The 21,345-nt window shown below is 46.7% G+C and overlaps 1 protein-coding gene across 1 annotated transcript in view; it reads right to left on the minus strand.

Annotated features, from left to right (window-relative positions):
- ITGA9 (integrin, alpha 9) overlaps nucleotides 1-21,345 on the minus strand; it is a 385,411-nt gene that overhangs the window by 325,131 nt on the left and 38,935 nt on the right. The window contains exons 9-11 of the mRNA XM_011999512.1: nucleotides 17,262-17,352; nucleotides 14,785-14,830; nucleotides 7,843-7,997 (exon numbers count right to left, since the gene is read on the minus strand). Coding sequence (XP_011854902.1) covers nucleotides 7,843-7,997; nucleotides 14,785-14,830; nucleotides 17,262-17,352 — 292 coding nt within the window. The remainder of the gene's footprint in view (nucleotides 1-7,842; nucleotides 7,998-14,784; nucleotides 14,831-17,261; nucleotides 17,353-21,345) is intronic.

Here is a 21,345-nt window from a genome sequence, read left to right on the forward strand (position 1 = left end):
CAGGCCAGAGAACCACCCACCAAAGAGCTGAATCCAGAACTCCCTTAATCTCTGGTACCAGGCTATTCTTGCCACATATGTTCTTCGTGCATGTTGTACATTACTTGACCAAAACCTCCCATTTTTTTGAATGCATGGATAGCAGGTCCAAACAAGTGTAGAGATCTGGCCAATTTACTTTCTACTGATCACAACTTCCCTGAACAACTGCCCAGAAGTAAGAAAGGTTAAATTTAAATGAAGAGAATTTCCAAGTTTGTTTAAGCAAGGTCATGGCTAGAGATGCACATTGCTGGAAGACAAGCCAGAGGCCACAGTTGAGTGAAGCAATGTGGTGGAGGCAGCTGCTGAGCAGACTCTCCTCGGGGTCCCCTGACCAGCCTCCTTTCCAGGTGAAAGAACCACAGCTGCCTTCCCTCAGGAAGGGAGACAATGGAGAGAACAGCAAGACTGGACTATCTTGCCAGAGATGAACTAGCTGAGCTCAGAGAAAACCTGGGTGGAAAGGAACACAGGAAGATGGAACGGATGGTATTGCTCCCCCACCCATATCCTCTTGGCTTTTACCATTTCTCTGTTGTCCGGCCCAAATTGCAACAGCAAGTGCCTGCCTCTCTTCTCCTGAGGGCTTTCTCTAGTGGCTCTGTCCACGTGCATGGCAAGCCAGGAGTGCCAGGGAACTCCAGTCCCCAGAGCAGCCCTCCATAATGCAGGGCCCCAGCTCCCTTGCCCCTTGATGGGGGGTAACTCTGGGGCATGGTCTACACTGACTCCCAGGGTTCTCCAGCAGGATTGAGCTCCAGCTGCCCACAGTGGTAACCTGCTCAGTAATACACCCTCTATTTGTCTGCTCTGATGGTTAATTTTATGTGTCAACTTGGCTGGGCCACAGTATCCAGCAATCTAGATGGTCAAGCAGCAATCTAAATGTTACTGAGAAGGTATCTTTTTAGATTAGATTAACATTTAAATCAGTAGACTTTGAATAAAGTAGATTACCCTCCAAAATGTGGGCAAGCCTTATCCAATCAGGTGAAGACTTTAAAAGACTAAGGTTCCCAAAAAAATAAACTGCTTTTAGACTGCTTTCAGACCTGAGCTGCAACATCAACTCTTCCCTGAGTCTCCAGCCTACTGGCCTGCCCTGAAAAATTCAGACTTCCCAGACCTCATAATCTCATAACCCGATTCCTGAAAATCAACCAACTAATCCATTTCTTTCTCTCTCCATTCTGTTTCTCTGGAGAAGCCTGAGGTCTGTAGCTGCCTTCCTTTCCTGTCTCACTGTCCCATTTCCTTACTGGTACTTCTTGGGATCATTTGTGTATCAACCACATGCACTCAGATCCTTGACCCAGGCTCTGTTTTGGGGAAAACCCATATTAACACAGGGTAAGTCAGGAAAAGCGAATAAATTCAACCTGCAATGTGTGCCAAGCACTGTGCTAGGCAACTTACAAACACCAACTTTACTCCTCCGAAGTTTCATCTCACTGCAGAAGTACTGATCCGGAAGTACTGATCTCTTGCAACTCAAGGGAGAGAGAAACAACTCACAGTTCACAGAAACCGAGCTGAGGACAAAGCAACTGCTGCTCCACTCAAGCAGGGTGTGTGCATGCGAGCACATTAACCTTTCAGATTTCTCTAAAATGTTAAAACATACAGTCACAGACACAAGGAATTATCCAATTCACCAAGTGCAATCATTCTGGAAGCATTTCATCTCTAGAACTGCCTACTTAGTACTTTTCCTTGATTTAAATTTTGACATTTTAAATTACCCCAAAGGAAGTTAGTTCTATAACAGACTCTCTCCTCTAGAAGAAAGCAAGAGTCACAATGAGAAACCCTGCCTGAGGAGGCAAGAAGAAATGCCGACCACTCATTCCAAAGCCCTGAGGGCAACAGGTAGTTTTACCAGCACCCACTGGTAAAGGGTCTGGTGGAAAGCAAAGCAGAGGACATGTCCAGGAAGCAGCCGATCAGCTGCCTGGGCTCCGCGGTCAGGGCCCTGGGAAGGTGGATGCATCAGGCTGTCTGAGTTGCCCACAGCCGGCCCTGATGCAAGCCAGCCTGGCCAGCCCCCGTCTGTCCCTGGAAGGGTGCTGGTTCTGATTAGGGCCTGCTCCAACAGCACATTTCACATCTTTAGGTTTTTCCTTCTGGCAGCTTGTGTCCCTGCCATGTCGAATGATGTCATGGTGATGGAAAAGCTGATCAGCCCCGAGTAATACTTTCAGCCACCTCCCTGCCCTGCCCCCAGCTGCTTCCCGAGGGGGCCCCCTGCACGGGCCTGGGCCAGGAGGGAGCCAGCTGTCTCTCATCAACTCTGGCTCTGGTCTCTCCCAGCAAGTTTTGATTAATTCCCGCTCTCCATCAGAACAAGATTTCAGCTGTGAAATTCTAACAAATTTTCCTTCCCGAGTTACTCTGAGCTTCCCTTAGAGTTTCCCATGAGAGGGGGAAACTTTACTAGCTTTCCTAAATTCTGTCCTGCAAAAGAATGAGGTAGTAATTATTAGACTAGGCTACCCATTCCTCACCTCAAATGGATTTACCTTATTATCCCATTTCGATGCTACTCAAGAGACCAGAAGGAGCTCAGAGAATGCTGTGTGCAAACATTCTCCCAAGCAAAAATGCACCCCCAAAGACAGAGGAAGGCTTTGGAAACAAGTCACCTGGTTTCAATCCTATTTCTGTTAGTGTGGATGACCTTGGTGCCATCTCTCAGGACCTGGGCTGAGTTGCGTGTCTGGAGGCAGGGCAGGTATTCCACTTGCTCACAGCTTTTTCAGGCTGAGAACCATGGAAACACGGGAGCACTGGGTCAGAGCGCAAAATGCAATCACTCAGAGAGCGTCCCTTCCTGGTTTTCGTTTCACACTCTGGTGAGAGCCCAGAACTGCCAGCTTGATTCCCAGCCTCCAGAGATTGACAAGTAAGTTTAGGCTTCAGCCTGGCCAGCGAGTAGGTACAAGCACCGCCCATGGGTGAGGGGCAGGGTCCCCTTGGGCAAAGCATTTATCACCTTCACCTGTGCTAGCTAGGAGGCTCCAAGAGGCCACAGGCTGTTTCCAGGTCAAGAATGAAGAGATTAATCATACTATTAGGGACAGGCAGAACTCCTGTTTTAAAGTACTTTATGAAATATGTTGTAAACCTATTCCTGGAGGAGCCCACAGTCAGAGGGAGAAGTCTGTGTCTGTGTCCCACTGCTAAGCACAGTGCCTGCCACACAAGGGGCCCGGAACTCATCTAGAAGAGTGAGCAAGGGAGCAGCTGGTTATTTTTGTCCGGTCTGCCTGCCCCCCTCCCACTAGGATGCCAGCTCCATGAGGGCAAGGACTTTGCCTGTCCTGTTCACTGCTCCGTGCCCCAAGCTAAGTAGGGTGTCTGGCACTCTGTAGGACCTTGATTATTATTATTTTATTGAATGACCCAACAGGGATTCAGCAACTTGGTGTAACTGGATGCTCACTGTGCTGGTTTATGAGGCTGTTGTCCTCAGCTCCAACCTACCCTTCCCTACTCTGCACTGTGACACTGGGACTGGAACCCTGCAAACCTCATTTGTTTTGCCAGAGGCTCTCTGTGAGGCTCGGCTAATATGGAGCATCGGAGGGAGCCTGCAAGGCTGGAGGAGGGCAAAGGGACTCGCTCCTTCCTTCCTGCTTCCTATTCCTAGCAGCTTATCCCAGCAACAGTTTCTCATGGCAGCTGGTCCCAACAGCAGTTAATTCTAGTTTTCAGACTTCCCCCCATTCTCCCAGAGCCAGCCTCACTGCACCCCCTCAGAGAGATCAGCAGCACCAACCCCTCCTCAGAGGGTCAGGTCCTAGCTCCACAGGGCCCCTCCTCTGAGCTCACAGGTTCTGATAACCCCAAGGAAGTGTTTAACCCCAAGTATAACCTTGAGCAGCGTTCTCAAATGGAACCCATCTGGAGGCTTGTAAAAACACAGATGCTGCATCCCACCTTCAGAGTTTCTGGTCAGAATTTGCATATCTAACGAGATCCCAGGTGACGCTGATGCAGCTGGTCTGGGACCACACTTTGAGATACACTGGTGCAGACCGGGAGGCGGCAGCTGCTTCCTGCAGTTACTCCCAGGTCCTCCATGACCTGTTTAACCCATTCCCAGTGCTAAATGTCTTCTGTTAAAATAACTGGTATGGTTTCTGTTTTCCTGACTGGACTCTGCCTGTTTCAGAAGCCAAGGCAGATTCACCTCCTACAGAGAAAGTCTGTATTTCCTACAGTATTTCCAGAGGCCACAGCAGCTTGTGTCCCGCTAATGAGCTGGTCCTGAATACTCCCATGACCAAGTAGGCACTGTGGTCTCCCATTTCTAAAGCAGGAAATGAAGAGGCAGTTGGTGTCCCTTCTCTGTACATAGGCTTGAATGCTGCCAGGTAGAGAAGAAGAAACTAAAGGTACAAGACTAACATTAACTGCTTATGGCTCTCAAAACCATCCTCAGAGGGCAGATCATGTAGCTGAAGATGGCAGCAGATAAATACCACAGAAGATACCACTTCTGACAGTGGTACCTAGCCCACCACAGGTATCTGTGTATTGCTCTGCCCAAATGCAGCCATCCTGCTAACAAACTTGGCCCAGGATATGCAGCCATTGAGAGGTGCCTGGAAGGCCTGCCCAGGGCTGGCACTCATTCACCAGGCATTCCATGGACAAAGTCACATCTACATGGTTCCTCCGCAGCTGCCAACACAGAGAGTAGGAAGGCTGGTAACCTGGTGTCCCAGTCGTAGGTTCCTGATGCGGAGGCCTGGAGATGACACAGAGTTGGCCAGCACCCTCTGCTGAACCTGGAGGGGGGTGGAGGGTATCTGTGTCCTCGAAGTGCCCATCCTTCTGCCATCTGAAGACTGACCTTCCCAACTGTGCAGAGCCAAGAGGCCGCCTTCCTTGCTGAACTCTAGGACACCTCACCCAGAGCTGGATCCCCACAGCTACCTGACCTTTCACCTCCACCTCATTTCCTATCACATTTCCATAAGGCCTGCCCATTTTTCCCTCCCCAAACTCTCCATTTCGCTGGTAGCATATTTTTTGGCAGATTTCTGCATTTCTCTTTCTACTGCAAAGATGGAGATACGAATGCCAGAGAAAGTGACAGAAACATGTTGGGGATGAGTAATTTTCTGCATTGCCTTGTTATATTGAGATACCAAAAGTCTCCAGCTACCATCCCCTTTAAGTCTGATTGTCGGGGAAACACACCCTTAGAGTGTAAAGAAATGTTTGACTTTATCTATGAATGCATATGGCAGACGGAGGATAGGGAAGGGAAATTAATGGGAGGGTGCACGGGTGCTGAATGGGCCCCACCTCACGTCGGATATCAGCCAGGTTGCTCCGCATTGCCCACAAGGTACAGTACAAGATGCCATCAAACTGCCTGCCTCTGCCACTTTGCCCCAACATTTCAGAGGCTATGGCTAAGCCTAGACCTTCATTCTAATTGTGCTTAGCAGTCTGTGAAAGGCTCACACTAGATAGGGCCCCAGAAAGAGCCACTGGTCGGGAACAGCATGAGGAGGCACCCACACCTCCTCTGCACTCAGCTCACGAACCTTCAAATCAGAGTTTGCTCCACCACTTGCCTCATGCTCTGAATCACTCTTGCTCTAACTTGCATCTTGGTTTCTTCTTCTCTGCTTCAGCTACACCAATTTACCTTCACTTTCACAGCAGCGAGAAGTGAAAGCTGTCTAATACTGCTTCAAGGCCAAAATAGTAGAAACTCTTTGTAACTCCCTTTAGAAGCTCCATGAGGACAGGACTGTCATCTCCAGTGCCCAGCACATGTGGATACACAATAAGTATTTGTCAAATGAACACACACAGAAACGATCAATCGTTTGCCCTTTCTGAGAGTTCTAGAATAGTTCTCATTCTTATGTGTATCAAAATTCACCTTCATTCTTTAAAAATGTTTCTTAACAGAGTCCAACTATATCATGAGCTGGCATTGGACAGAAGACAGACCGCCTAATTATGTGGAGGATACACGAGTCCCAGAACTATGAGAAAGCTTTTTTCCTTAAGACTGTAGTATCTTAAACAATTAGGGAGGTGGTGAGAAACAGTTGTTAGAAAGCAAAACTAAGTATCACAAGATACAAATTCAACTCCTGGCTTCAACAACAGCTGTGTGATCTTGAGTGAGCTGCTCTTTCTCACTGAGCTACACAAGAAAATGTTGTTAATCCTCCCTCACTAACCAATTCCCAAGTTTTATTGTATGGTTTCATTCAATGTTGAAATTTCTAAGTTCTTTTTAAAAAATGATATAAATAAATATGTTTAATCGTTGAGCTCATTCAATATACCTAAAGATCAAGAGAAATTGCCAATGAGACAGTTAGCCAAGAAGGATGAACATATTAAATAAGGTAGAACATTTGAGGTGTGGCTAAGGAATGAACTAGCTCATGTAAACATTTTTGCATGAGTGGGCGTGTGTGCACACATGTCTGCTCCAGAGCAGTGCTTCTCAAACTTAAATGTGCATGGGAATCTTGTGGGGCTCTTGCAAAAATGCAGATTCTGATTCAGAAGTCCAAAGTAGGGCCCAAAGTCCTGCATTTCTAACAAGTTCCCAGTGATGCTGACACTGCTAGGCCAGGGGCTACACTGTGAGTAGCAAAAGGAGTCACTCATGATATTAAAAATATCTAAGAACGTCAGTAGGTCCAGGTCCCTGCTGATGTTTTTGTTTGCCTGAAGTTTTTCTTTCTATTATTAAATCAGCCTTTTAAATAAAAATGAAGCACCTAGTAATATGCATAAAGCTCCAGATTCAGTTCCTTCAGGTGACCATGTGCTCTGAATTCTAATCAACAGTGGCCCTATCTTGTTCTGGGGTTTAATCCAGCCTCTAGAGCTAGGCTAGCAAGTCAATTTTCCCCAGACAAATGGCAGGGACAGTTACCAGCTGTCAGGACAATGCCGGCCTCTTTTCAATTCTGAGCTGCCAAAGCAGCACCCCTCTTTTAGAAACCTAAGCCTCTGTAACACCAGAATCCCAATCCCACCATCCGTCATTAGAGACCGTCTTTGGTCTCTAATTCCATAGTAAATGTTATAAGCCCCCTGACATCTGGCTGATGCTACAAGCTCAATGAGGAGCCTAAAAAGTCCTGTCACTTCTGCTTTCTGACTGCTCCAGCATTCCATAAGGGCCAGGCTCCGGGCATTATATCTCCACCAGTCCCATAGGACCTGTGGTCCAATAAGGCTTCAGTCTGGCCCTCATATTTGGAGAAAGAATGCTTGGGGTCCAACATTATTTGTCCTAGAGCTGGAGGTTGTGTGATATTAGAAACATGTTGAGGCCGGGTGCGGTGGCTCACGCCTGTAATCCCAGCACTTTGGGAGGCCGAGATGGGCAGATCACTAGGTCAGGAGATCGAGACCATCCTGGCTAACACGGTGAAACCCCGTCTCTACTAAAAAATACAAAAAACTAGCCGGGTGAGGTGGTGGGCGCCTGTAGTCCCAGCTACTCGGGAGGCTGAGGCAGGAGAATGGCGTGAACCCAGGAGGCGGAGCTTGCCGTGAGCTGAGATCCGGCCACTACACTCTAGCCTGGGCGACAGAGCGAGACTCCGTCTCAAAAAAAAAAAAAACATGTTGATAAGCAGGAAAGAGAAGAGGAGGAACCTCAGAGGGAAAGGATGTCCAACCTGTGTGCCTGCTGCCTGCAAAGAGGCCCAGCTGGGAGGAACAGCGACAGGAAACATCAGAAATATCCCACCAGCCCACTCCAGCTAAACGGGTATCCTGAGCCCTGACTTGGTGGCTCATTACCAATCTCTCCTGGAACGTGTTTGCCACGGAAGCTGAAGCAGGTGGTGACGTTCAGGCAGTTCACAGGCTGCTGTCCGTCGTGACACTGAGGCGCCGTGATGTTGATGGAGCCCGGGAGGAAGATGGCGACATCCATCGTAATGACAGGCCTTGCTCTGCAGGGCAAGAGAGGAAGGTGACTTAGTCATGGTAAGGAGCAGCTCTCAGAATCAAACAAGAACTAGACCAACAGGATAAATCCTAGGCCTTCAACCCAGGATTTACCTAAAGCATGAAATATCCCAAGAGAGAAGGGCTAGTATGTTCTGTGAGCATTTTTTTCTGATTTTAGAAGTGGCATATTGCCTAGTAAATTAATAGTTAGCTTCCCAATAATAAAAGTAAGTTTGTTAATAAAACACATCTGGTTGAAGCCATAAATGAACCACCAGATGCTGGATAATTATTTAAAATTTTACCAATTAAGTTCCGATTTCCATTTTATTAGGGAGGTAAGAATACATTTAAGAGGATTTCCTAAGGCAGATGCCATGATTCGAGAAAGAGATGCATACTCAAGGATTCCCTCAAGCATTTGCTGCCATTATGAGCATGAACTGCAATATTCTAGCCCCATCCAGTTGGTCAAACCTCCTCCTTCATTTACCTCCACCAATTCATTGGGTATTTTTCTAAAAGAACTTGATTAGTAGAGTCCCAGCTGGTAATAGCAAAGTGCTTCAGAGCAGAAGAAATCAACCTGCCCAGTCTCAAAACCAAATGAAACTCAATAAATAGCCACACTCTCCTCCCTGCTGTGGACCATCCCCCAGTGCTTGATGAATGGACAGCACCCCTGGGCTCCCCAGAGACATCCCACAAAAATTAAGAGTAAATAACACCATTCTGCTCCCACTGCAGACATCTGCTCAGGCAGCATTCACCTAAGCTACCACTCGACCTTTTCCCTCCAGACCTCACAGAGGAACCCTTTTACCTCTAAGGAGCCCCAGCCTTCACACCACTGGGGTGACATAACAAGATTAAGGGGCATTTGTGGCTTCAGAACAATGACCCCCTTGTGTACAACGATCCCTCAAAGAGAGCCCAGGGTGACAGGGCGGATGGGAATGATGACCCACACCAACTCCAAGAGAAGAAAGCGTTAAGGAAAATCCGGGTGAACAAAGGAAGTGAAGAGACACAAGGCACAGATGGGGTGAGGGGACTCCACTGCTGCCACCATGCCAGGAGATCGGGTCAACAGAGAGTAGTGGTGACAGATGCAGTGGAACTGCAGGACTCCCAGAGCAAATCTGGCCGCAGGACAAACGGAAGTCAGACAATAGCAGTGCCTGAAAGAAGGCCAACACCTTAGTCTTTCCATTTTCTTCTGGGTTCATCCTTATAGGATACTAGAAATAAATCAGAAAGTGGATATCTTACCCCTGGCCAGTGTGATTGTGCAGATGCCAGTGGACACCTTATAAAACCCCATCGACCTTTCAACAGCCAGCTCAAATGTTCCCACCCTGAGGAAGCCTTCCCTAGTACCCCTGACAGTTAGGCATCCTCCCTCTCTGTGCTTCCAGCTCTATACACACACCCCTGGCCCCCACTTCCTAAGGTGAAGAGTCATTGTCTATTTCCAAACCTGCCCCACCAGCCTGCAGCACCCTGCAAGGGCTGGGATCCAGTGAATTCATCCTCTCGTTCCCATAATAAATGTGCAAAAACCCTTGTTAAATAAGTACAAATTTTACTCCAGCCCAGGAGACTGAAAACCACAAGTGTCCAAAGCCTCACAGATGGACAGAGGTACCATGGAGAGCCAGTCTCCACCCTGCATGGTCCCTGACCTGCCTGGTCATGGTACAGAAGAAAAGCCTAGCTTACCCCATCATCCCCAGGGGCCACTCATCAGGGAGGAGGCCAAGTCCTCCTCTCACAGAAGAGCTCTGCAGAAGACAGGGCAGCAAGCAGGAAACAGACGTGGGCAGCCCAGACACAGTGACCTCAGTGGAAGTTGGAAAAACAGTATCCTTTGAAATGGACCACAGGGACCCTCACAGGTACATCTCCTTCCCACAGCTGTCAGATCAGTTCCCTTCAACCTTTTTGTTTCAACTCCAAGTATTGTTTTTGGATGAAGAAAAGCCCAGAAATCTTTCAGAGACCTCTCTGATCACTTCCTGTGACCTCCAATGGGAGAGCACCGTGTGCCTATCACCCTGACACAGGACCTGCCCCGGAGCTAATCTGAGGGAAGCAAACTTCCTGAGGGCAGAGTGGGTCAGCTACACTCCTGGGGGCAGGGGAGACTGCGTCTCACAGTCCTGCCTACAAATGTGCCAGCCTCTGAGATAAAAGCAAAGGGGCACCCAAGGACAGCACCACAAGTGCTTTCAGGGCTTTTATTTTTTTTAAGAAGCTGGTAGCTGGAACACTTCTCCCTGACGGCTGACAGTTCAAATCCTGACACTTCACTTGCAGGTAAATAATACAACCAGTTGGGATGCCCTTTGATACGTTGCTCAAGGTGCCTTGGCCTTCTGCAAGGCAAGGACAGATAAAGAGCCTTCACCCCTGGTGACATTGTTAGGCTACTAAGCCAGCCCTGGGGCCACCTACCTCCAGGGAGCTAATTTGGGGTCATATAGTTGAAAGCCTCAGTCAGGTTTTCTCTTAGCTGCAGCCCATAGCATTCCTAACCCACGCACCTCTGGCCTCCTGCCCTTAGGAGGGTTAGAAACGATGGGCAGTACGTATCTATGTGTCCATGTACATGCATGGTCTCCTAGCCCTCCCTGCTTTTCTAGTCCCACCCAAAACCTAAAGTAACTCAAAATCTAACTGTCAGTTAGGCCAGACCGAGCCAAGCCCCTACTTAACACAGTCAGCTGATGCCTCCAGACCTTCTAGTTCACTGCTGCTCCTGGGACTTTATCAATGGCTGCCCCTGCAGACACCCAGCCTGCTGGGTGTCTCCCATGCTCCCATGCAGCATGCTCAGCTACCGCTTTACCTGCCCCACCTTGCTTCCTCTCTGAGGGGCTCTAGCTTGTCTTTGAAGGCTTCCTTGCTCTCCCTGATTCCCTTGTCCTCCTGGAATAGACCAGGGTGGTCACCCTCTGCTTCATCCTCATCCACATCCCAAACTGAACCTTGCCCTGACCTTATTCCTATCTTGGGGCCTGGCTCAGAAGATGAGGGCCCCTCACCCTCAGCCTGTGTACTGAATTCTATCACTCTCACCAACCTCATCCCCCCATCCCTCATCCCTGGAGCAGCCTCCCATCCTCCCTCTTGTCTCTTCAACCTCTCCAGGACCCTTGGGGTTAGGCATAGGGTCAGGGCATCAGGGTTCACATAGATGAAGGTGAAGCTGAGGGTGAAGCCCCTCTGATCTCTTCCAAGAGGGTAAGGGACTTGGGAGACCAGAACATGGCTCAAAGATGTTCTTGGCCTAATCACCGATCCAGAGCCTCCCATCCTTTAAACACCTCCCTGAACTACCTGCTGGTCCCATTTGCTCCTTTGCAGCCAAGCTTCTGGAGAGGCAGTCAGGAGTCACTCTCTTTTCTTGCTTCTTCTCTCACCCACCTACTGCCATCTGGCTTTTGCCCCATCACTTCTCTAGAGCCACCACGGCCAATGGCACCCCTGACCTCCCCCTGCCACCTCCGACAAGTCCCAGGCCTCACTCTGCTTGGCCCTTCTGCTGACTTTGACGCCACTGCCCAACCAAGTAACCCTGCTTTATAATCCTCATAGCACCTACCACCATGTGGAATCACCTTCCCTTTTATATTAATAAGAACTGCATGTCCTTGGTCTCCTCACCCATAAAATGGGGATAACACCCCCACTCATGTCATGGATTGTTAAGAAGACTAAGAGTTATCATGTGTTCTGTCAACAAGAGGATGGATGAACAAACTCAAGGATATTCAGTCAATGGAATGCTACTCAGTAAGGGGAAAAACAAGCAACATGCCAACATGAACAAATTTCAAATGCATCACACTGATTGAAAGAGGCCAGAAACAAAAGAGTCCATAGTGTATATTCCCACCAATGTGAAATTCTAGAATGGGCAAGATGGATCGATGGTGATAGAAGTCAGAACAGTGGTTGTCTATCAGGAGAGGGGTCTGAGTAGACAGAGGCACAAGGAAACTCTCTGGGGTGATAGAAGTATTCTTTATTGTGGTGGGGTGGTAGTCACACAATGTATGCAGTGGTCAAAACTCATGGAGTCATACACTCAAATTGGTGCATTTTATTGTATGCAAATTCTACCTTAATACAGAAAGAAAACAACAACAAAGAATGAACACACATGGAGTGCTCACACCGTGCCAGGCAGGCGGTAGGAGCTTACCAAACATTGGTTGCCTATGGTTCCCTGGCTATAATCTAAGGTCACAGCCTAGGTCAGGTTCCCCATCAAATCCCCGGGATCTGATGCATGGCAGCATCTCAGCAGGCCAATGTACCTTAGCTGAATGAATAAGAGAATGGATGATTGTGACCACAACATCCTTGCATGCTCCTCTACAGCTGTCATGGCCCAACCACTCCTCTTGGGCCTTCTCTTGGCCTTTTGTTCAGGGTAGGGCTCCTCAGGCTCCGCTCCTAGGTCTCTTCTCTTGATATGTGCTCTCCCTGGAGTTCTTCTTGAATAACTTTACATTTGTCCCTGTTGAGCTCCAACTCACCAGATTCAACCCTCCATCCCAGGCTGGAGTCTGGGGTCTCCCACCCATTGTGTAACTGCCTCACTTTACTTTACCTCCATATGTGAGCAAACTCCTGGAGAAGGCTGTCCCTCACCATGAAGAAGAGAAAAAGAAAATCTTCTTTGGATTGAAGCTCACAGCAGGAAGATTTAAAAATACAAGAATGATGAGAAAGCAGAGTCTATATGATGGACCTTCAGCCAGATGGCCCCGGTTTTAAGAGGGCCTGTTGGTCCAGGTGTGGTGGCTCACGTCTGTAATCCAAGCACTTTGGGAGGCTGAGGCAGGCGGATCACAAGGTTAGGAGTTCGAGACCAGCCTGATGAACATGGTGAAACCCCATCTCTACTAAAAATATTTTTAAAATAGCCAGGCATGGTGGTGTGCACCTGTGATCCCAGCTCCTCAGGAGGCTGAGGCAGGAGAATCACTTGAACCCAGGAGGCAGAGGTTGCGGTGAGCCGAGATCACACCACTGCACTCCAGCCTGGGTGACAGAGCAAGACTCCGTCTCAAAAAAAGAAAAGAAGAAGAAGAAGAAAAAAAAAAGCCTGTTTTCAACTGTGAAAAGTTGAGGAGTGTGTTTGTTTTATTTGAGAAGAATCCTGACAAACCAAAGTAAGACACTCAGGATAGTGAAGAGAGCAAAGACGACATCATGAAAGCACTAACTAGAGCAACCAGCTTCACAAATCTAACCTCAATCATTTGGAGCCACAAAAGCTGTTTTATCCAGAGGAAGGGCTGATAAAGAAAGTGAAAATCCAGTCACATGGGAAATAATTACAGGAACCAAGGAGGCCTTATCTTAGTGAAGTCACCACTTGGGGGACACAATTGCCTCCTTCAGATACTAAAGGGCTGCTATGTAAAAGACACAAGACTGAGAAGCAGAATTTTAGGGAGGCAAATTTAACCCAATTTACATCAAACTTGCTAAGATTTATTAAGCAGTTAAACCAGGCACTGTTGTGAACATTTTACATGTACTGCAGGTGGTCCCTGACTTATGATGGTTCAACTTACGATTTTTAAACTTCACAAGGGTGCGAAAGCCATAGGAATGCAGCACACTCCTTGACTTACCATGAGGCTACATCTGGACAAACCCGTCCTAAGTTGAAAATACCATGTTTTGACTTTGAATGGGTTTATCTGGAAATAACCCCATCCTAAGTCAAGGAGCATCTGTATTGCTGTCCTGGCCAACAGAGGAGAATCCTGAAACAGAAAGGTCAGCGCACTTGCCCAGGAAACTCACCTAGTAAGGGCGGAGTCAGGCTTGGAACCTGGCCACCTGGCCCCTGAGTTCACATTCAACCTCAAGGCTCTTCTGCCTCTTTAATAATTCAAGATTTAATGTTCCTGGGGCAAGCAGGTTCCCTTAGAAGTAACTGGGCTCCCACTCGTGAGGCATCTCACTCAGAACAAGAGGCTATGTGGTCCTGCAGTGGAGACCAGCAGAAGGTACTGCTGAATAAGAAGGATCTGGGGTATGGAACTACATGGCCTCTGGGATCCCTTCCAGCTCTGAGATCCTACTAGTCCATTTTAGAAAGTTCTGCCATCAGGTTATTAACAAAACCTAAGAATTGGCTCTCACTCCAAAGTGTAATTCTGCCTCCTCTGACTCATACAGCTAGAAATATTTGGAGAGGGTTCACGGGTGGTGGCGGCGGCCCACTGGCCTTTGTAGGAGAGATCCAGACTGCACGGGCCTCAGCAAGCTCTGGGCCTCAGCTCATGTCCTTCACCTCTGCTGCCAACAGGGAATGACGTGCTGTCTAACGGGCAGGAGGCTCCCGGTCCCCAGGGTGTTGTGGACTGACTGGAGGTAAGAATGCAGGGTGTACAGATGAAGAGATAAAACGAACAGTGCTTCCCAGCACCCGCAGGAAATAATAAAATATTTGTATGGCACATTATGGAAGGTTCTTAGCCAAAGGCAAATAGCTTTAGGGCTTAAGAGAGTTAGCCTACCCCAACCCCTACCTAGAAGCTCCCAGGATGCTATCATCTCATACCTGCAAGCCATTCAAGGCCACAGATAGAAACTCTGGGATAGAGAATAATTAGAATGAGAAAATAAGGTAGCATTTCAACTTACTAAGCACCTCCAGCCTACAAGGAACAGGACAGAGGAAAGAGCCCATGAATGGCGAATGGCTCCATCCCTCACCCTGAACAGCACAATTCAAGGAGCAAGAGTGAGGCCTCTCACCTGAGGAGAACCACGCTGTCGGACATGAAGGCTCCAACAGTGACATCTGAAAATGAGAAGTTTACAGCGTTCAGAAACTTGCTGAAGCCCACACCCAACAGCTCCCTGGGAATGAGCTCACAAGGATGGAGGCCCAGCCTTGCGGCCAGAGAGCCCTCTGACGGCCACCTTCTGGGCTATACAATGATCTTGTAAGAATGGAAGCCACACTCTCCCATGCAGCAGCCAATCCCTACGCAGGCTACTGGGGCCTTGAAGTGTGGCTGGCCTCAGTCGAGAGGTGCTGTGAGTGTAAAATACACACCACATTTCAAAGACCTAGTACAGAAAACCATTAACTACCTCACTCATAACTTTCATATTGATTATATGTTGAAATGATAATATGTTGGCTATATCGGGCTAAAACAATTAATAAAATTAACTTCACCTTTTTATCATTTTATGTAATTACGGGAATATTTTAGACTACACATATGGCTTATACTTCTTTTGACATCAGTGAATTAGAGAAAGACATACCTAGAATTCAGTGACTCTTGGAAAATTCTCTAGGTTCTGAAGAACACGGAATCATCACCCTCTACCCCTCACTCTATGTGACCTGAGTATCTCACGGTATCCCTGTCTGTAAAATGAAGATAATTATCCCCATGGCCTTCTTCAAAGGCTGATAATATTTCATTACATTTAAATCAGAAAATATTTATTAGTCATTATATAATATTCATTAAGTACTCACCAGATTTATAGTAAATATTTACTAAATATATGAAATCAGATATTTAAGTCAGTAAATTCATGAAAATACTTGGTAAGCTATAAACAAGACCCTGGTTTAACCAGTAATGTTTATTCCTAAATAACTTTAATTTAGGAAGTACTTACTCTTCCAGTGGTTGTATGCCTTTCTGCCTACCACCCCAACCCGGCAATATAAATCCCTGGCCGTGGGGTTCCCACTACTACTTCACAGAACCAAGTATCTGAGTCCAAGAGGGTCCGAATCTGCACATCACTAAATGCATTGAGCATCTATATGATGGCCTCATTAAGGAAAAACAAATGGCAAATCCACGAATTATAGTGTTCCTAAAATTTCTCCACTTGGGTGTATTTATCAATTTTGTTCTTCAATAGTCTTTTTAAATTAGCTATATGTTTAAAAATAAAAGAACCTAACGAATTTGTCAGTTTCCCTTATGAAAAACACAAGATCAGAAATTCAGATCCATTGTGAACTGTGAACACCTTGCTCACCTCACATTTGCAGAAAAGCAGCTGAACCACTGGGAAGGGTGGATGCCCGTGCACTGCAGGCTCTGGGCAGCCCCTGACAATGAGTCTCAGCATCCTTGTTTATAAAGCGGGGAAAACACCCTATCCTCCTTATCCGCTGGGGTCACTGTGAGATGCATATTGCATGTGGAAGCATTTTGTACATATTAAATGCTAAACCCGTATAAGGTATTATTTGAGGATGGCCACAAATTGCCCAGAACAAGAACTGTTTTCTCAAACTTACAAAGGCCCAGGAGGGTCTTTCTTGGGACAAAAGCTTTGTCAACACTGACTTCTTTCTATTCCCACACTTCCTCCCGGCTCTGCAGTCTTGAGGAATTTCTAAAACTCCTATCTGTACAAAAGTACACAAAGTGGTGTCCTCATACAAGACTGCATTAGTTTTCTTAAATTTTAGTGGAAAGAAATATTTCTCAAAAGCAAGATGACTACAAAATTTACAGAAATGTTTCCTGAATTCCATGACCATTCTGGATTTTTTTCAAATTCTTACTGTTGTTTCCTCACCTGACCCCACTCCATCTTGAAACACACCTGAAGAACCACTACTCCACCACCCAGGCAATTTGACCTAGGCCAGATATCACTTGGGATTGGGTTGGAAATCATGTATTTTTATGCAGTTAGCCACAACCACCACAGGCATTAATTAACCCTAAAGTCAAGCCAGCCAGCCTTGAATGGTGAAGGTCTCCTTCGTCCACACACAAGAGGACATGGTTTTCTTTTCACTCCAAATCTTTCTCCACCATTTTCTTTCAAGAGTAGGGGCAGGGGGTGGGGGCATGTGGGGGGTGGGGGATGCTGCTCCTTTTCCTGCCCAGAGTAAGAAGCCTTTGAATGTGGTTAAATACAAAGGAAAACATGAGGTTTCACTATTCACCATTTTAGATGTGGCCAGTGCGATTTTTCGTCATTAGAATCACCGCCACAGAAACCACTATAAAAATCCACCCTCCTGGTGCTAAGCCCTTCAGAGTAGATCATTTTAAAACCCCAAAATAAATGTCAACATTATTTTCACCTTAAAATTGAACACCAGGCAAAACACCCTATTCTATCGTGTGAATTGTAATTCTAAATGGATGTGATGATTGCTAACCAGACAGAAAATTATTCTACTTCATGCATTTATCTTCATTTATCTCACATGTCTTCAAAGAAAAACAGCTTACCAGGATAGCCATTTCCATCCATATCAATGCCTCCCGATATGGACTGACCAAACATCCGGAGCACTGGATTTATCTTCCGCCCAGACAGTTTCTGAAACAGATAATAGGGAAATGGAGTCACAGGAAAAGACCACTGTCACAAATAAGAACTGTGACTGCTTTATTCCAGCTTCCCTTGACACTCGGTCTTAAAGTTGTTGAAAGAAAAAAAAAAAAAGAGTAATCCGAATGTGATCAGCAAGTCTTTAGCAGACAGTTGAAGACCACACACTCCTTTATTATTACTTGCCTTGGCCAAATGTCATCATTTAATTTTCTTTCTAAGTTCTGTGCTAATGAAAAAAATCCACCTAGACTACCATGATAATGTTTTGACATGCTGAAGTTCAAAATGGATACAGTTTAACTTCCATTTCTAATGGAGGTTCTGTTTGTTTTTACACAGGTGTAGCTGGCTGAAATTCTAAGAACATATTTAGCTTCTATCTTTCTTCCCAAATATGTACTAAATATTTAACACTCTCCTCCTAAGAGGCACACATTACAGAGTCTTTCCCTAGACAGACAGGTAATTAACGTGTCTAGCTGGAAAAGATGGCCATGTGGAAACTACCTCTCTGTCCAGCCAACCAGAAGATCTATAGATTCTGGAGCTTCACAGACAGGAGTGAACAGTTTTACCTAGTAAATCTAGAACTCCATGGTCCTGAACCTTCTTAAACTGTAGGAAGTCAAAACAACTCGGCTGAAGAAGATGCCCTGCCCTCTAGAAAACAGCCCCCTCAACCAACCGGAGTTCGCAACTTCACCATGGGACACGCTAGCATTTATGCTTACTTTATATGTTTTTTAAAAACGAAACTTTCTCTCTCTCTTTTTTTTTAAGAGATAGAGTCTTGCTCTGTTGCCCAGGCTAGAATGCAATGGCACAATCACAGCCCACTGCGGCCTCAAACCCCTGGGTGTAAGTGATCCTCCCGCCTCAGCCTTCCAAGTAGCTGAGACTATAGGCATGCTCCAATATACCCAGCTGTTTTACTTTTTTGTCAGACGGGGTCTTGCCATGTTGCCCAAGCTGGTCTCAAACCCCAAGTCTTGAACAATGTTCCTGCCTCAACTTCCCAAGGAACTGGGATTACAGCCACTACTCCTGGCTGTGCCTACTTTTTATTCATCACTAAGTTCATCACACATCCACACAGGCAGCACTGATTCAGCAATATTTATTGTACAAACTGCCTTTGTCACACTGAAGCTGTGCATCAACATTCATGTGGCGCAGTTCCTCACAAAGATACTGAACTTCTTGAATCAGAAAAGTCCCATCTTCTGGGATCTGACCTACTCTTTCTGCCTTTATCTGCATGGTTCCCAGGGGAGGCTTACTTCCTGATGCCCTCACTGTGGAGGACAAGAGAAATGCTTTGTTTTCAAAGTACAACAGAACCAGGTTTACCAGCTATCTAGGGGCTCCCTTTGACTTTCTTTCCTTATCCTTCTCTTTCCTGAGTCATCCTGCAGAGAAGTCACGAAAGCAGGGAGGGGGTACTTTCCACAGGATCTACAGATGGAGGCACGAAGGATGCCCCCTGACCCCCAGCAGCTGATAACTGCAAATTACCCTCCTAGAAGTGATCAGAGAAGGCTGCTTGCCATCCTCGGTTAAGCCATCCAACAGGAAATGTGCAAGCACCAAAGTACAAATCAGAACACTGTAGGAAACACTGAAGAGAACCCTACATCCCACATGGCTCTGTCTAAACAAACATGCATGTGTGTCTGTGCATTTCTTAAAAGCCACATTTTGAAGCAGACCCTCTCAGCTCTGAAGTCCAAGAACTCTAGCAGCAGCCTGCCCCTGGATCTACATTTCTAAGGTATGCTGTGGCTGGGACGAGGGGGAGAGTGAAGGGGTGGTCCATCTGGGGGTGGTGATGCAGGCTTAAGTTATCCCACAGACATCTGCAGGCCATTATGCTATAAAGCCAAGAAGATAAGTCTGCCCAGTGCTAATAACCCTAAATGAAAACCAGGAGCCCTGGAAACCTCCGCTTGACCAGGTTTCTATGCAGTGTCCCTTCCAGCAAGAGAAGGATCACAGGAGCCGCCATATGCCCAGAGGGCTCTTGCATTGGGAAAGGCACACAAGGATCTTAAAATCAACACTCTCCGTGGTAAACTCAAGAGAGAGAGTTAAAGAGCAATGTGGAAGAAGTGTGGGCCCTGATCTCACAATTTACCCAGCAGAAATAATACCAATCTGGGCCAAAGCAAAGTGATTCCATTGCCCAGAGTTGTTTCTGATTCCTTCCTCTAGTTCACCCACACAATGCCTGCTCTGTCCAGGACCTGGGCCTGCAAGAATCTGCCATTAAAAGGTTTTGTTTTTTCCTTTTAAATCACTGCCCTTATCATACACATATTAGCAGCTTGGAAAAGTATAATCATAGTTGCTTCTTTCTTTTTTTTTTCTTAAAAGTCCCAAACCACTTCTCTTTGTCAAAGCAAAGGAGCCAGCCTGCATGCTGACAAAGGCAGGCTGGTCCAGCTGCTATCCCTGCTTCCTACTAAAGACACTCCATGCTAACCACAAGAGTTATACTGTGGTTCTCTACAGGGATTCCACCCAGCAACCAAACAAAACACTGGAGGGCCCCAGAGGAGGGGAAGCCAGGGTCTCTCACAGGTTGCCTCACTGTGTGATTAGCTTCTGAGGTCCAGGAAAACAAGCTTCCCGGAGGATGCGTGGAGAATGACCCTGACCGCTGCCCGAGCACGGGGCTCCTTGGGTGACTTTTAGCTTGTCACACTGGGAAGAGCATCAACGCCCCAGCCTAGGGCAGCTCTTGTGACTCAGATGTGGTCCCCAAACTGTGCCTAAAGCTCTCTTCCTCCTGCCTTGTAGGCTGAATCACCAAAGTTTATTAATCCCCTGTTATGTATTTCTAATGAAAAGAGGATGGTCTGGTTAGATAAATGCCCCTCAGAGAATGTACGCCTCATGGCAAAATAGTTTCCATATTCGTAAGTTTTCCTACTGAGTTTCTGAGTGTTCCTTTCTACAATGTGGAGTTGAGGATGGTGGTTACGATACAAGTTTCAGGCATCAGACTGGCAAAGATTCCGTGGCCATACTGCCACTTATGACCTTGGGCAAGTTAAATAACCTCCTTGGGGCGTAGTCACCTCATGGATAAATGGTGGATAATAAACGGACCCATCTTATATGGCTGCTGTGAGGATTAAGGGTAAAGAAAGGGCAGAGTAGGCACCCAAAAAACAGTCCCTCCTCTTCCCAGTGCCTCCCAAAGCCCTGTCTCCTGCAAGTGAGGCACTGAGCTCAGCAGGAGGCCAGCAGACAGGGGATCTGAGGCACCAGTGACAACCAACCAACCCTCCACCCTTAACTAGTTTATCTCTATCTGCCACAGGACAATTATTCATGTAGAAGTTGTACTTGCATTTGCATGCTGCCTCTTAAAATTAAAATACAAATATATACATATGAGTAGGAAGTAGTTAGCATGTAATAAGTGTACAATAAATAAATATTTGTTGATTGGAAATTTCTCAGTGTGTGTTCCCTTCTGTCTCTGACCCACTGGGAAAAGACCAGAGCCGGTGCCACTCCACATGCAGACATCCACAAATGTCCTGACAATGCTTCTGCTGAGAGCATGACTTCCTTTTTTCCCATGGGCTGGGCTTGACACCATCAGCAAGATTGAACACCAAGCTGATACGGCAAAAAACAGAACTCACCACTTCCATGTTCCCAAGTATAGGGCACAAGGGCAGAGTCCTAACTGGCTCCTGGTTTTGAGGCCAGCTGGGATGACAGCCTGTGATCAGTTTCAGGCCCCTCCACCATGGACCACTGTCGTTCTAGATATATATTAAAATATATCCCTTTGCCTTAGCATAGACGGTTGACAAAGTAGTCACCAAAAAGAGAAAGCTTCCTTTCCTTTCTTTTTTTTTTCTTTCATTTCTTTTTTTGTTATTATTATTATACTTTAAGTTCTAGGGTGCAGGTTTGTTACATATGTATACATGTGCCATGTTGGTGTGCTGCACCCATTAA

The sequence above is a fragment of the Mandrillus leucophaeus genome, unplaced genomic scaffold (genome assembly GCF_000951045.1).
Source record: "Mandrillus leucophaeus isolate KB7577 unplaced genomic scaffold, Mleu.le_1.0 Scaffold595, whole genome shotgun sequence".
NCBI lineage: Eukaryota > Metazoa > Chordata > Mammalia > Primates > Cercopithecidae > Mandrillus > Mandrillus leucophaeus.